Source organism: Schistocerca americana, chromosome 8 (assembly GCF_021461395.2).
Source record: "Schistocerca americana isolate TAMUIC-IGC-003095 chromosome 8, iqSchAmer2.1, whole genome shotgun sequence".
Taxonomy (NCBI): domain Eukaryota; kingdom Metazoa; phylum Arthropoda; class Insecta; order Orthoptera; family Acrididae; genus Schistocerca; species Schistocerca americana.
Window position 1 is genome coordinate 115,330,591 of NC_060126.1, and position 17,641 is coordinate 115,348,231.

Below are 17,641 nucleotides of genomic sequence, written 5' to 3' on the forward strand. Positions count from 1 at the left end.
CAAGATTGGCTCATGTAATTCATTGAAAATAGCTCATCTTGAGGTGGGTGGCACCAGTGGACAAAGACAAGTTTGGGAGATGTCACATAGAACTTGTTTTGGAGAGACAGGTATGTCATGGCCCTCAATGTGCAATCCTGTTGTTTCACCTTGTAAGAGCTTGTGAAACTGTGAATTCTCTAGTGTTCTTGAAAGTTTGTCAAAACCAGTATCAGTTGACTGTTCATCCATGAAAGGAAATTTGTCATGACATTCTCAACACAGTACTACTGATTGATATCTGTAGTGAATTGCCTGATGAAATCGAAATCATGGAAGTACCATGGGCAACTTTCTTTTTCAAGGCAACTAGAAACATTGAGGTTGGCCATTCCAGAGGCTTGTGCTGCTATTGGCTAAAGTGAAAGACATCATTGGGAATATTGTTCTACTGCAAGAGCTTAAAAACAACCTCGTGGATTGAGTATTGTTATTATAATATGTAATACTCTTGTGTAACAATAACCATCTTCAAAGACATAATACTAAGAGCTATAATATCCTACAGTGTTCATAAATACTCCTGTAGCTCAGGAAGATGATGATGCAACCCACTGAAGATTTTTCTTTGCAGCAAGTTTTTTATGTCACTACATCACACTTAGATACATGTTGGCCATGGAAATTGTAAAATCACTTCTCTTATTTTATTGGACCTGTTGAACAAGAAGTGAGCATATCTCTGGAGATTAGAAATCGTCTTTACTGGTGATGTAATCTGAATCAGCCATCCTCTGCTATCTTCATATTGCACTTACCAGGTTTACCCACGGTTCCTTTACTCCACGACGAGTGCCCCCCTCCCCTCCCCCCCCCCCCCTTCCCAACGCACCTTTGTAGTTCAGGGCTCTCCTCATGGTGTTCCATATTTTGCTGGACTACCCTTGACTTTAGATCCTAAACACAAAATATATCTGCCCACTTTTCTTGTCCTGTATGTTAGAGGAAGGTCCTCATGTGGTTACATCTGCCCTCAGTTTTTTTTACAAATTTGTTTAGTCCTCTCAGGTTTAAGTACATGAATTTCCCCCCATTGGTGTTGCCACTGGTCATGGAGGCATTGTCATTTCCTCGACACCAGCCAGGTGTCTGTTATTCCCTACTTTTGTCTTGTCTTTAGTGCCATTTTGTTGCCCTTCCTCTTCCTTATGTCCTGACAGTCATTTTACTACATCGTTTCCCCATTTTTTCCTTACCCTTGACTGGACTGTGCTGGTAGTTCATCCCTTGGTTTCTGCTACCTTAGGTCACAGGACCAATGATCTAATTTTTCATCCCCTCCCCTCACCAACTGTCATCATAAATGTGATAATTATGTAAAATACTCAGTGACAACGAACCACGTGTCGTCTTGTTTGTAGTAAGAGTGGAGGACTGGGCTGCTGCAAAAATTGTGAAGTCCATGTAGCACAGTATTTAATTTGAAAATGACTTAATAATATTCTGTGTGAAGTTCACAGTGTGGAAGAAAGACGAGAGTAGGTGACCCTGCATGGCTATATTAGATGACTGCATACTGCAATGCAAATGTGCACAACAACACCATATGTGAAGCAGGAGGTGCAACATGATCAAACATAAGTCCCTGTCTGTAGTGGTTTGTAGGAAAGTGACATTTGTAGCTACGGTGACCCAGGAGGTCAGTAACTGGTGCACACAGTTCAGTGTGTGGAGGATATTGCTGATGCCAACAGCACTGGACAAGAAAATGTCACTATCATATTAAACTGAAGGCAAGAGTTGTAGTTGTTGCTGTGGAGCACTGAACTCATTGTATAAGACTCTGGCATAGAACTTTCTCTTTAGTACAGTACGAAGGTTGTGTGAGGGCAACATTTCTGCAGTGAGCAAGATGAGTTGAATGTGGTATCTGATAGCATTGTTCAGTGTGAGGTCACCAAAGTAGAGAAGAAATAGATGAGGATAGTAAAAATCCACACACACACACACACACACACACACACACACACACACACACACACGTGCATATGCAACAGCAGTCAGTAATGAACTGAGTCAAAGACTGACACCTTGCCAGAGCCATAGTGTTCTTACATTGCACAAATGCTGCTAGGCCACAGCAAGACTTACCTGAAATTTTTCTCTAGCTGATAGGTTTTTCTGCCAGTTGTGAAGATAAATGTTGCAGGCAAGAGTTTCTGTAAATTTCTAAAAACTGACACTTGAGGGACTCCATGTTAGATTTTTTGTGTATTACAAAATTAAAAAGTTTGTTAGTCTTTTTATTTAAAATTACACATTAGGTCATGGAGGTAAGAACGAATCCACCCATTTTGTGTCATACAGCACAATTATTTAGTTTCTGCTGCAGAAAAGGGTGATCAGTTACACCAAAAAATTACTATGGTCAAAGAATATGCCATAAACTCATTGCTTGTTACTGACTACAGTTAGTAGTTTGTCTAGAAAGGCAAAAATGTGATTGGCTTGACCTGCTATTTCTGAATTAATGTTGTGAATCAGTCATTTGTGTATTCAAGAAGGATTTTAGTCTTCCAAGAAACAGTTTTCCAAGAATTTGGCTGAAGCCTGACAAAACTGATACCACCTGTAGTTCCAAACTTTACATTTGGCTTCTTTTTTTTGTGCAGTGGTGTAATGTTGGTAATTTTTACCTTTTTGGAATACACCACTCAAGAATTATGAATTGTAAACATGTTACTAGTTCTAAAAAATACTGCACTGGATTTGATTACAATATCTAGTATTTCATCAGCACCAGCTGAATAATTTTTGGGTAATCTTTTCAACCATAAATAATTGACCAGGTATTATAGGAGACATGAATAGTGTTCTTGCATAAATGTTTGAATCTGGTTGTGGTCTATTGCTATATTATTGTTTGTTAATCAGGTTTTGTGCTGTGTTTGAAAAGTAACTGCTAAATTTAGTGGCCACTATTGTGAGGTCAGTTACTTCACTCTTATTTTCACAAAGTTCTAGGTTATTCTATTGACATTGCACTGATTTCTTTACTGATGACATCTTTCAGAAAAGGACTTCTGTCCACAGTGCTGAAAAATTCAGCATGCTAAGGAGGAATTTAAAAAATATTATCCCAAACTTATTATATAGAGGATGTTTCAGGAAAAGAGAAGACTAAGCATGTAATTAAGGGCAGCTTTGATGTGGGTTCCCAATATCATTACACAATGGAAACACAGTGTGCTGTGTGTATCCCATCTGAAGATGGATTGGATGTCTACCCTGCCACACAATGGATGGACTTAACACAGATTGCCATATCAGAGGCACTAAAAATACCAGAAAACAGGTAAAGATGGCAATTTCATTGCATATTCATACATAAAAGTTCAGAATTTTGATGTAATTTGATACTCGAAACTTTACATGATCTATTATACTAGTCTCATTTACAAATTCCTGATGTTAATGTATTTCACTGTACCAAAACTTCAATACCAAAGATAAATTACTTTCATTTGTGTACAAGGTAATGACCTTTCCTTCCAGTGTAATTCCCACAGTATAAAGACATTTCACAATAACCAGAAAATAAGAAAATCAAAGGTATTTGTGTAATTGCATAATAGTCATTAGCTGTTTGTTCACAGAGTAAAGAGTTCATAAATGTTGCTTAAGTCTGCAGAAATTTTGCTAGAAATGATGCAGAATTTTTTTCTCAGTACCATTGCCATTTTGTTGATAGATTGTGGCTAAAGATGACCTTCCAACTATCAACTAAAAATTAAAATGTTACGTACACAAATTTCACATAAGCTTAAATAATTTTTTCATAATTTTCATGCAAGACAAATTTGTCTCAAATGGAAAAGGTTTGAAAGGCGGAGCTTGAAATGTCCTATTTGTTTAGTCATTATTAATAAATATGTGAAATCATTATCATCAAATGCACACACATTAACATCATTATGAAATCTCCCAGTTTACATGTACAATATTGTTTTCATGCTTTGATTAGTGTGACTTACGAAAATGAAATATCTGTGCATAAAACAGGTACACGAATGAAGTGCATAAACTTTAAAAATCCACTTTTACTCATTATCTATATTACAATGATATGAAATTTTATCGAAATGCTGAAGTATTACTGTGAAGTTTAACATTTCTTTTCTTCATTATTTTAAACTACTAAATCTGGGCTGCTACAAGTAATTTATCCTAAAATGACATTCTGAATCATGATTCCATCAAAGGGCAGTAGTCAGGTGACCAACTGAAATGTTATTCTAATCCAGTTCCCAAAAACTTCACAGTATTACTATTGCCAATGGAATTTATGGTGACATAAGTATCTATAATTACGAGCATAAACTTTGCGCTTATCCCAGTACAAATTGTAAGAATTTCCATGTTGGGATTCCCACAACTTCTTGGAAATTTTCAGTATCCCATAAATGAATGTAGTTTGTAAATTTCCAGTCTGTAATGCTTTGGGTTATTATTGAACTACATGTAACAGAACATAGTAGCATAAAATTTGTGCAGCTATGGTATCTGATAGGGTTGAACATATATTTCCACATAAAACTTATCTACATAAGATAGCTTACAAACATGGAAGGCTTAAAAGTTACTGTAAAGAGCAATATCAAATGACCTATATCTCTAACATCAAAGAGTGACTGTAATGACAAATACTTGTCATGCAGAATGTTTATACACCACTGTACACTTCTGTTTGTGGAGACAGAATGAGATGCTACATGGACACCCCCCCCCCCCCCCTCCCACCTCCGACTTAATATCATCACAGATAAAACTTCACCTGTCACCCTCCATGCTTGCTTTCTTGAAACATGTTGTTGTGCCAGTGCAACCAGTGGTTTCAGTGGGATGTGAGGTACCAGTCTTCAGTGGTGTCTTCTTCTCTGAGGTCCCTGGTGTCTGCAGTGTCTCATGGTAGCTGCCTGGAGCCGAGCGACCGCAACGGTTGCACGTTCGAATCCTGCCTCGGGCATGGATGTGTGTGATGTCCTTAGGTTAGTTAGGTTTAATTAGTTCTACGTTCTAGGCAACTGATGACCTTAGAAGTTAAGTCGCATAGTGCTCAGAGCCATTTGAATCGTGGTGGCTGCAGCATATGGGGACATTGTCTGGTGCTATACTCCTTTCTTCTAATTTGCCTACTGCCATCCTTGCTGTGTCCAATGCATTGAAAAATGTGGGCCTGTAGCTCAAGTGCAACATTCATAGCAATACCATTTATTCTAATCTGGAATGTGTGGTCACCTCTACTAATCACCAGATTGGTCCATCATATGGTGGCTGCATCTGCTTGTGTACTGCATTATTTTGGAAGAAAATGTGTGTGCAATTCTCAAGATTTGCAAACACAAACAAGTGTCTCCCAGCCTGACTTCTGGGTGCCGTTTGTCTAAGCTGGCATACGTGCCCTCATAATCTAATGGCAAAGTCTGATACATCAACTGTATCATCTGTTATACTGTGCAAGAATTCTCCTGGCAGATTTAATGTTAGACTCTACAGTAGCTTCGTTGCTGCAGACTTTAGATCACTTTCGAATAACGCCCATAGTCAAAGTAGTAAAATAGGTAGTGTCTCCATCACAATTCTGCATTGTGAGACATCACAGAGCTGCATCCAGTTGGTAATGCAGAGTGTGTGTGTGTGTGTGTGTGTGTGTGTGTGTGTGTGTGTGTGTGTGTGTGTGTGTGTAAAAATCTCACGGGACCCCAACAGGGATTTTCTATGGCTGTGTGCATTCAGCATATGCCGCTGTGTAAGGCATGTGACCTTGAGCGGGACTTAGCTGCTGAGCGAGGCTGTGGCGCGCGATTCAAATGGCCTGGGCAACACGGTCCCTAGTTTTACTAGGACCGTGTTGCAGAAAAATTCGGTTCCGGTTGCGCAACGGCGCTGATAACTGCCGCGTGATGTCTTACCAGTGGCGTCATCCAGTACTGAGGCAGCTGCAGGCTCATTAGACTCGAGGCAGCCGCACGCTACACATCGCCATGCTGTATCGACGCAGAAGATACATGAGGAGGAGCAGATTGCCAGTGTACAAGACAGTGGATACTTTTTCAATTACACCAAATGAGACTGGTCAACAGGAGTTACTACAAGGACCTATTACTTTTGTTGGTTGCAAGATTCAATTTTCTTGTACTACAACAGAAGTAGTTAGTGGGAATTCATGGTTAACAATTGCTATTTTGAGAGGTACTGACAAACCTCTACAAGGATTGGAGGCCTACAATGAGAGAGACATTATTTCTTATCGCACTTTGGCAGTTGGAGTTGTACCCAACAGGGATTATGGAACATGTGTTGTTACAACAGACAAACCATTTTCACTCCACACAAGGAATTACAGGAGGATTAATGCAGATAAGTTAAATGTTTGGTGCAAAATGTCTGGTGTGTTAACTAAATATATTGTTGTAGAAGATGTCATGCAGCAGTTATCAGCGCCGTTGTGCAACCGGAACTGAATTTTTCTGTTGCCCAGGCCATTTGAATCACGCGCCACAGCCTTGCTCAGCGGCTAAGTCCCGCTCAAGGTCACACGCCTTACACAACGGCATATGCAGAATGCACACAGCGCATGCGCGCGCTAAATGTTGAGTGTTGACTGTAGCTGTTGTCTCTGGCTATGGTAATCCATAGTGATACACCGAATTGAATGATACAGCTGCAAAAAAGTTATCACCACAGTATTGGCTGCGATACCCCTCTTGGGGAATGCTTCAGGCCACCTAGTAAATCAGTCCACAATATAAGACAAAAACTATAGCCTTTTAAGATTGAGCAGGCCTAAATGCACACATTTGAAACATTGATAAGTGGCAGAAATGTGCCTACCGGTACTCTGATGTGCTGTGTGAGCTTGCTTTTGAGATGCACTGCATTGCTTGACAAATGTTATTCCTTACAAGCCAAGATGAAACTTTTTACCAATCTCATAGTGACTTGTACTCTTGGATGTGCCAGATAATGCACTGATGCAATTGCTTGTGTTCAAAAGTGTTACAGCACAAATGGACATGCTTTCAGTCCACATAGGACATGATAAAATGAAACACCCTCTTGTAAACACCTGCACTTCTTGACTGCAGTGTAAGCTCTGTACAGTGTGTGGTAATAAGTTGCCCAATGTTGCTGTGAAGGTGACAACTTGTGACTGAAGAATGCTATGGGCTGCCAACAATGCTCAACTTGTAATTGCAGTACCGTGCCAGTGGTGGTAGGCAAGGCATCAGCGATAAGTGCAAGTGGAGCCTGTGCCACTACGGGGTGTGCTAACTGTGCAGCCTCTGCAATTGCTGTTTTTATGGGTCTCCCTTGCTTGTCCAATGTCACATGTGGTTTGGCTTTGGTGTGCCCTTATGAAATTCATTCAGGGGAACTGTCATCAGTGCGTAATTGTGTACAAATCTTCAGTAAACATTGATGATCCCTAAAAGCCAGTTTACTTCTCAAATTGTAATGGGGCAAGGGTCCTTCTTTATGGCTTCCACTTTATCTTTCCAAGGTCAAATACACACACCAAAAAAAGTTTTGCATCACCCTGGTTCCCAGAACTCCTGAAGATAGATGTTGACTGTGGATACTGTATCACAGACACAGTCCGTCTGACTCTTCAGAGATGTCACTAAACCCTTCCAAAGATTATAACAACCAACCATTAGTAGCACCTATTAGACAGCAGGAAAGAGGTACACAGCTCATGTTGTCTGTAGGTCAACTGTACCTAGATGGTCAATAGTGCAGTTAGATTGCATCTGCATTGTTACTTTATGCCAGGAAGGGCTCTCAACAAGGGAAGTGTGCTTGTGTCTGAGTGAACCAAAGCAGTGTTGTTCAGACATGGACGAGATACATAGTGACATGAACTGTCAATGACATGCCTTGCTCAGGTTTCCCAAGGGCTACTACTGCAGTAGATGCAGTAGATGACCACTACCTATGGCTTGGAGGGACCTTGACAGCAACACCACCATATTGAATAATGCTTTCCATGCAGCCATAGGATGTTGTGTTAAGACTCAAACTGTGTGCAGTAGGCTGCATAATGTGCAGCTTCACTCCTGATGTCTATGGTGAGGTCCATCTTCTCAACCACAACACCATGCAGCATGGTACAGATGGGCCAAACAGCATGCTGAATGTACTGCTCAGGACTGGCATCACATTCACTTCACCGATGAGTGTTTCATATGCCTTAAGCCAGACAATCATCAGAGATGTGTTTGGGGGCAACCTGGTTAGGTAAACACTTTAAACACACTGTCCAGCGAGTGCAGCAAGGTGGAGGTTCCCTGCTGTTTTGGGGTGGCATTATGTGGGTCCAACGTACACTGTTGGTGGTCTTGGAAGGTGCTGTAATGGCTGAGATATGTGAATTCCATCCTCCAACCAATAGCACAACCATATTGGCAGCATATTGGCGAGGCATTCGTCTTTGTGGACAATAATTCACATTCCCATCATCCACATCTCGTGAATGACTTCCTTCAGGATAATGGCACTGCTTGACTAGTGGCCAGCATGTTATCCAGACATGAACCCTTGTGAACATGCCTAGGATAGATTGAAATGGGCTGTTTATGGATGATGTGACCCACCAACTGCAGGGATCTACACTGAATCACCATTGAGGAGTGGGGCAATCTGGACCAACACTGCCTCAATGAACTTGTGGATAGTATGCCATTATGAATACACGCATACATCAATGCAAGAGGACATCCTACTGGGTATTAGGGGTACCCATGTGTACACAATCTGGACCACCACCTGTGAAGGTCTCGTTGTATAGTGGTACAACATGCAATGAGTGGTTTTCATGGGCAATAAAAAGGGCAGAAATGATGCTTATTTATCTCTATTCCAATCTTCTGTACAGGTTCCAGAACTGTCGGAACTGAGGTGATGCAAATCTTCTTTTTGTGTAAATTTACATTACATTACTCGTTTTCCATGGCTCCCTTGGAGAGGAGTCTCTGGGATGTGGAAAAAGTCAGTTTTTTTTTTACTTGGATATGTGGATAGTGTAAAATTCTAATGCAGACAGAGTTATGATGAGTTGTGAAGATATTCATTGATGGATTAGGAAGAGTTCTTTAATTCACTCTGAAACCAATCTTTATCACTTAGAACACCTTTGATATGCTGTGGTAAGTTATTGAATATATGGATACCCATGTATTTGACTCCTTTTTGTACTAATGCTAAGATCTTATAGCTCTTATACAGATTGTTTTTGGTTCTGGTATTATAACCATGTTTTGCACTCTTTTGTGTAAAAAGACATGTTGGAAATGACAAAGGACATCAGTGAGTATACATACTGAGAAGTAGTAGTTAGAATATAAAGTTTCTTAAAGAGGTCTCTGCATCATGATCTAGAACTGACAACAGATATAATTCTAATGACTCTTTTCTGAATTTTGAAAATGTTCTCTTTGTGAGAGGAGTTTCCCCAAAAGATGATTCCATAACTCATTAGTGAATGGAAGTAGGCTGAATAAACTAACTTCTTCATTTTTAAATCACCTATTTCTGTTATCATGCATACTGCAAATGTAGCTGAACTAAGGTGTTTCATTAAGTCTTGAGTGAGAGTTTCCCAATTTAGATTGTGGTCAATTTGTAGCCCTAAAATTTTGACACAGTCTACAACTTTAATTTCATAGTTTGAATAAATTATAGGGTCAGGTATTCTTTGTGAGGTAGTAAACTGTATGTAATGGGTCTTCTCAAGAGGACATTAAAAATTTCAGTGGTCTTTTATGTCCACAAGGAAAAAAATCACTATTCACAGAATAAAGTAACAAAAACCATAAATTTTATTTCGCCAGGTGTTTGCCTGTGCTATAAGGCTTATTTTGCAAAACATTTACAGGTTAAGTCTCCTTGTTTACACAATTTTTTTTAAACGCAAAAATGAAACTACATATTTTTCCTGTTCAATTGGTTTCATTGTAAGTCAGATTTTCTCAACATTCATTATATTGTAGAATATCTAACCTTCAAGTTTCGCATTGTTTGAATGAAAAAAGGCAATTTTTTTACAACTCTTAGAGCAGTTTCTCATATCCATTAAGTATGACAACTTCAAAAATTTAAGTACTGTAAAATGGAAAGAGTAAAATGACAAAATGTGGTATGATATACTTCTCTATAGGGAAAACATACATGCAAATTTTCATCTAAATCTGAGAATGGATGAGAGAGCCTGGATGATGTACCATGGCATTGTCCTGTATTGAAACAAGTGGAACTTACACATGCCTGTCCTGTGTTAAATGGACTGTCAGATCACTATGCCCAGTAAGATTAATTTACTCAACTTCATATACAGTCCAGAAACAGTGAGATGTTGATTAATAGTAAAACATAAGATTTTAAAGAAAACTTGCAAAAATGTTGATTGCAAATGTTGTTGGCAATAAGACCACTGATATTTCTACATATTTCTTAATGGGGTTGCATCCATTTTTGAATGCATTTTTCTATTGTCAACACAGTAATAGAAATCCCTGACATGTGCGAATATCTGAAAGAGCTATACCTAAAGCCATCACCATAAACTCGTCAAGGTACTGCAAGACCATCACAAAACAAATAACCAAGTTGAATTCATTCACACATGCAGCACCCTCTCCTTAAGCATGTCAGTGTCAGACTACAGGAGCATACTGTGATGTCTGTAGCAGATGTTTCATTGCCATAGATCATCCTCCACACAGTCTAGACTTTCCTACATCAGATTTTCATTTGTTTGCAAAACACCTTCAAGGACCTCACTTTAATAATGATTAAGTGGTGCAAGTAGATTTTAGGTTGTGGCCCCATCAACAAACATTCTACAGAGGTGGTGTCAACAAGCTGGATCTCTTAGTGGGACAGTTAGTTTTGAAGGTGGCTATGTTGAGAAACAAGGATTGAGGCATTACTTCTTGATATGCCCTTGTATCTTATGCCTGGATTGGGTGAGTATATCAGGTGTGAGGAAGTGCCACATGCTGCAGATCGGCCAAGGGACCTTGACTCCTCTGGCCTGTACATCAATCTGATTAATCTCTGATGCACTTTTCTCGTCTGTAGCTCTGAAATTGTACTCGGTGCCTCAATTTCACCATTCCCTTTTATGATCGCAATTATATCAGGTTTATGGCTGATGTGACCAACTCCAGATGGGATATCTCATAATGGAGGTATAACCTCCCTGTTCAGTACCTTAACCCTGTACAATCATAGACATGAAGAAAATTTTTAATGTGAATGTTTGTCAAGAGCAAATGTCCTTGCAACCAGGAGCATAAATGATGCTTCTGTACTGAAAGCTAGCTTTATCATGTTTTGATTATAGCAGATTCAAAGAAAGATCTTAACTCTGAGGTGTTAAGGGTACCTTTTATAGATATGACAATTAAGGCAGCTTAGTGATATACTGCTTTAGAGTTGCTTTGCCAATTAGTCACACCTGCATTGTTTAGAGAATGGAATGTTAATAATGTTGAAACTGATATTGTAAGGTGTGTAGATAATTTTAAGGAACTCATGGATACCATGAAAACTACAGAGAACGTTCTCTTCTACACAGCATCAACATGCAAGTAAGGCGACTTGGTGGCGGTTATGGAGCAAAGATATCACGCAATACACTGGTGAGCACAGCCTGTGCATTAGCTGCATATCTTCAAAACAAGCCAGTTAGATTCATAATGACACTTGAAGCAAACATGGAATCAATAGGGAAAAGGTTAGACTGTGCTATGGATTATGAGGTAAGTGTGGAATAATTAATTTCATTTCAGGACTGAAAAGATGCATTAGTCTCCTTAGTTATTCCTTATTTCTTTAGAGTTTGAGTTCTGTTTTCAGATCCTCTCACCAGAGGTTACAGTCCTCCCTCTGGAATGAGTGTGCGTGTTGTTCTTCGCATAAGTTGTTAAGTTAGTTTAAGTAGTGTGCAAGTATAGGGGCCGATGACCTCAACAGTTTGGTCCCTTAGGAATTCGCACACATTTGAACATTTTTCTGTTTTCAGGATAATGAATATTACCTGTAGGCAGAGAGTTTATACAGATCAGATACAAAATTTGGCTTCCACATTTGCTGCTATGCAACTGTGAGAAAAAGAGCAGAAGATATGTTGAAACTGCAACTGTTGTAGTTCATGCAGAATGTTAGACAAATGTTGTCATGTGATTCTGGGCTGTTTTTCATCTGAGGAGCAATGTTACATTGGACATTAATAGTGAATGTGAAATCCTTAGATGTTAGGTAAAAATGGTTGTTCAAATAGTGCTTAATTCTGAATGTTATTAATTAATTACTAACTTTCAGAATTACCAGTATCTGTGTGCAAGTAACAAATATGTAAATAAAAAGCTACAAGGGATTGATTAAACTTACCCTGCTTTGCCCATCTTAATTGTTCTGCCATTATTTCATCTCCATGTTAAAAATTTATAATGGGTTACTATTGTTTGCATAAGTCTGACCTGTTCTCATTTTAAATGATGTATTGTGATGAATATTTGTCACACAATCACCTACATTTTTATAAAAAGGTCACATACCATCTTCACCATTTCAATAAGTGGACCAACATACTTTGTGATTCTTTAATAGTTTGTCAGTACTTCAGCAGGAGCTGCTTTTTGGAGGTGCGTCACTTCCAGCATTTTCAGAAATGAATGACTAGTGGAATAATTTATAGCTATTTATTAATGAGATGCGTATGTTGAGCGTGAGTTGGCAGGTAGCAATACACTATGTGATCAAAAGTATCTGGATATCTGGCTGCAATTGACTTAAAAGTTTGTGGTGCCCTCTATAGGTAATGCTGGAATTAAGTATGGTGTTGGCTCACATTTAGCCTTGATCACAGCTTCCAGTCTTGCAGGCATACGTTCAATAAGGTGCTTGAAGGTTTCTTGCGAATGGCAGCCCATTCTTCAGAGTGCCGCACTGAGGAGAGGTCTTGATGCCGGTCAGTGAGTCCTGGCACAGTCGGTGTTCCAAAAACATCGCAAAGGTATTCTGTAGGATTCAGGTCAGGACTCTGTGCAGGCCAGTCCATTACAGGAATGTTATTGTCAGGTAACCACTCTGCCACAGGCCATGCATTATGAACAGGTGTTTGATCATCTTGAAAGATGCAATTGCCATCCCTGAATTGCTCTTAAACAGTCAGAAGCAAGAAGGTGCTTAAAACAACAGTGTAGGCCTGTGCTGTGGTAGTGCCATGCAAAACAAGCAGGGGCACAAGCCCCCTCCATGGAAAGCACAACCACACCATAACACCACCACCTACAAATTTTACTGCTCACACACACACACACACACACACACACACACACACACACACACACACACACACACACACGTGCAGATGAAGTTCACTGGGCATTTGCTCTACCCACGTGCTGCCATCAGATTGTTACATTGTGTACCGTGATAAGTCACTCAACACAATGTTCATCTGCTGTTCAATTGTCCAACGTTTACACTCCTTGCACCAAGCACTAGGTTATGAGCAGCGGTTTGACCATGAAGTCAGTTTCCTTATGTCCTGCCTAACTGTCATTGTACTTCCACTGGATCCTGATTCAGTTTGGAATTTCTGTGTGATGGTCTGGTTATGTTTGCTTATTACACATTACGACCCTCTTCAACTGTAAGCAGTCTCCGTCGGTCAACAAATGAGGTTGACCTGTACACTTTTGTGCTGTATTCCACTTCACTCTCACATCAGAAACAGTGAACCTAGGGATGTTTAGGTGTGTGGAAATCTTGCGTACGGATGTAAAACACCCAACACCTGACCATGTTCGAAGTCTGAGTTCCACGGAGTGCTCCATTCTGCTCTCTTACTTTGTCTAATGACTACTGGGGTTGCTGATATGGAGTACCTGGCAGTAGATGGGAGTACAATGCACCTATATGAGAAACATGTGTTTTTGAGGGTGTCTGGATACTTTTGATCATAGTGTATTTTCATTGGTAGACATTGACACATACATGGTGCCACTGAATGAGGCTATCAGCATAAAAAAATCAGGAAAAATATGAAGATATTGTACATGACATAATTTTGTTCCTTAATTGAAGCATTTCATTGCTGCCTGTTTCTTAAAAATAAACCAGATTAAATACTGTGTGTACTGCAAGTTTCACAATAAGTTGAACTTCCTCTAGGTTGGCGTAGATGATGATGGAGTAATAACTTACTTGGAAGCAAAGATGTATCATAACTGTGGTGCTCATAGGAATGATAGTTCTGCAGGTATTGCACTTGAATCATTCAAGAACTGTTACGATAACAGCACTTGGAATGTTACTGCATACAATGTCACCACAGATGTTGCGCCTAACACATGGTGCAGAGCGCCAGGTTTGTTAATTCATTATTATATTACTTAAAATATGAAGTTCCCAGTTTTTACAGAAAATGTGCACTTTTTAGGAGTACTGTCCAACTGTAAACTTGCTAATGTTTGTAGTAACTTCTGTCCCCATGCAGTAGACTGGGGAATAGTAGCACCAAGACACATTAACTTGCAGAACATGATTTCAGTCACAAATCGAGAATACACAAGAACACAGCAGAGGAAGCTGAGCAGGAGCCACTGGACATAAAGTCCTGTAGCCACACAAGAGGGTGAAGGTGCTGTCCTGTGCAAGTGGGAGGAGGTTCATGGAGTTATGGTCCATAGATGCAGGTGTAGAGCGGTGGTTATCCAGAGCACACCTTCACCTGAGATTTTGGTCAGGATATGGTCCTTATCTGTCGAGCTGTTGAATGTGGGTTATGAATGTTTCAGGTTATGAATGAATGTTTCAGGTTATGAATGAATGTTTCAGGTTATGAATGAATGTTTCAGGTTATGAATGAATGTTTCAGGTTATGAATGAATGTTTCAGGTTATGAATGAATGTTTCAGGTTATGAATGAATGTTTCAGGTTATGAATGAATGTTTCAGGTTATGAATGAATGTTTCAGGTTATGAATGAATGTTTCAGGTTATGAATGAATGTTTCAGGTTATGCTGCCAGAGACAAAAGATAGATGAAGGCTGTGCCATCTAATATCTCAAAGGAGAGTCCATCTAAGCTAAGGCCCATAATGTTGACTATAACTGTAAATGGGGGAGAGAGGGGGGAGGACAGTGGGAGAGAAGACAGCTGCACAGGAGCATCTTTCATTGCACACTTCACATGCTGTTGCTTGTAAAAAGACTTCATTTAAACCACTGGAAAAAATGACAGTTCGTGGCAGAAGTGTTGCAGTATTCAGTTAGGGAGGGCTCAGTTAATGTCCCAGGCTCAGTGAGACGGTTTGGCATTTGCTATTTAACAGTAAGTCAACAGCCTTTTGTCCTCAGTTAAGGACTTCACAAGGGCCCAAGTGTGGAGCCTGGAGAGATGTGCAAACTGAGTTATCATGAAGCATGATGTATTTGCAGTGTGTGTTCTTCTTGAATGAAGGTTCATGGTAGTACAAATGTAAGAAATTTGTAAGTGTATTCAATTAGTTAGAACACAGAGCTCATCTTGAGTAAGATGAGATGGCTCTATGAACTCAGCTGACAGAATGGTGGGTTCACCATATAGAATGTTGGTGAGTGACACCAGGAATTTCTTTTTATGTGCAGCATGGATAGCAAGAAGGATCTGTGGTAGTGCCTCTGACCAGCTGCCATGAGAGCTGCTCCTTGATGTTGCTGTACCAGAGTTAATCAGGTGTGTGTGTGTGTGTGTGTGTGTGTGTGTGTGTGTGTGTGTGTGTGTGTGTGTGTGTGTGTGTGTGTGTGTGTGTGTGTGTGGGTGGGTGGAGAGATATAGAGAGAGGGATATAGAGATGGAAGAGGATGTAGAGGAGGATAAAATGGGAGATATGATACTGCGTGAAGAGTTTGATTGAGCACTAACAGACCTAAGTTGAAACAAGGCCCCGGGAGTAGACAACATTCCATCAGAACTACTGACAACCTCAGGAGAGCCAGTCCTGACAAAACTCTACCATCTGGTGAGCAAAATGTATGAGACAGGTGAAATACCCTCAGACTTCAACAAGAGTATAATAATTCCAATCCCAAAGAAAGCAGGTGTTGACGGATGTGAAAATTACGGAACTATAAATTTCATACGTCATGGCTGCAAAATATTAACGCAAATTCTTTACAGAAGAATGGAAAAACTGGTAGAAGCTGACCTCAGGGAAGATCAGTTTGGATTTGGTAGAAATATGGGAACATGTGAGGCAATACTGACCCTACGACTTATCTTAGAAGAAAGATTAAGCAAAGGCAAACCTACGTTTCTAGCATTTGTAGACTTATAGAAAGCTTTTGACAATGTTGACTGGAATACTCTCTCAAATTCTGAAGGTGGCAGGGGTAAAATACAGGGAGCGAAAGGCTATTTTCAATTTGTACAGAAACTAGATGGCAGTTATAAGAGTCGAGGGACATGAAAGGGAAACAGTTGTTGAGAAGGGAGTGAGACAGGGTTGTAGCCTCTCCCCGATGTTTTTCAATCTGTATGTTGAGTAAGCAGTAAAGGAAACAAAAGAAAAATTCGGAGTAGGTATTAAAATCCATGGAGAAGAAATAAAACCTTTGAGGTTCGCCGATGACATTGTAATTCTGTCAGAGACAGCAAAGGACTTGGAAGAGCAGTTGAACGGAATGGACAGTGTCTGGAAAGGAGGATATAAGATGAACATAAACAAAGGCAAAAGAAGATAATGGAATGTAGTTGAATTAAGTCGGGTGATGCTGAGGGAATTAGATTAGGAAATGAGACACTTCAAGTAGTAAACGATTTTTGCTATTTGGCGAGCAAGATAACTGTTGATGGCCGAAGTAGAGGAGATATAAAATGTAGACTGGCAATGGCAAGGAAATCGTTTCTGAAGAAGAGAAATTTGTTAACATCGAGTATAGATTTAAGTGTCAGGAAGTCATTTCTGAAAGTATATGTATGGAGTGTAGCCATGTATGGAAGTGAAACATGGACGATAAATAGCTTGGACAAGAAGAGAATAGAAGCTTTCGAAATGTGGTGCTACAGAAGAATGCTGAAGATTAGATGGGTAGATCACAGAACTAATAAGGAAGTATTGAATAGGATTGGGGAGAAGATAAGTTTGTGGCACAACTTGACTAGAAGAAGGGATCGGTTGGTAGGACATGTTCTGAGGCGTCGAGGGATCACCAATTTAGTATTGGAGGGCAGCGTGGAGGGTAAAAATCGCAGAGGGAGACCAAGAGATGAATACACTAAGCAGATTCAGAGGGATCTAGGCTGCAGTACGTACCGGGAGATGAAGAAGCTTGCAACAGGATAGAGTAGCGTGGAGAACTGCATAAAACCAGTCTCAGGACTGAAGACATCTTTTTTCTCTTTTTCACTCTCTTTTTCACTCTCTTTTTCACTCTCTTTTTCACTCTCTTTTTCACTCTCTTTTTCACTCTCTTTTTCACTCTCTTTTTCACTCTCTTTTTCACTCTCTTTTTCACTCTCTTTTTCACTCTCTTTTTCACTCTCTTTTTCACTCTCTTTTTCACTCTCTTTTTCACTCTCTTTTTCACTCTCTTTTTCACTCTCTTT

General features: G+C 39.8%; 1 protein-coding gene across 1 annotated transcript in view; it reads left to right on the forward strand.

Moving 5' to 3' along the window:
* The window catches only part of LOC124544742 (indole-3-acetaldehyde oxidase-like), a 156,255-nt gene that overhangs the window by 129,038 nt on the left and 9,576 nt on the right, over nucleotides 1-17,641 (forward strand). Inside the window, exons 16-18 of the mRNA XM_047123401.1 lie at nucleotides 3,148-3,334; nucleotides 11,621-11,804; nucleotides 14,224-14,419. Of these exons, the coding sequence (XP_046979357.1) occupies nucleotides 3,148-3,334; nucleotides 11,621-11,804; nucleotides 14,224-14,419 (567 nt within the window). The remainder of the gene's footprint in view (nucleotides 1-3,147; nucleotides 3,335-11,620; nucleotides 11,805-14,223; nucleotides 14,420-17,641) is intronic.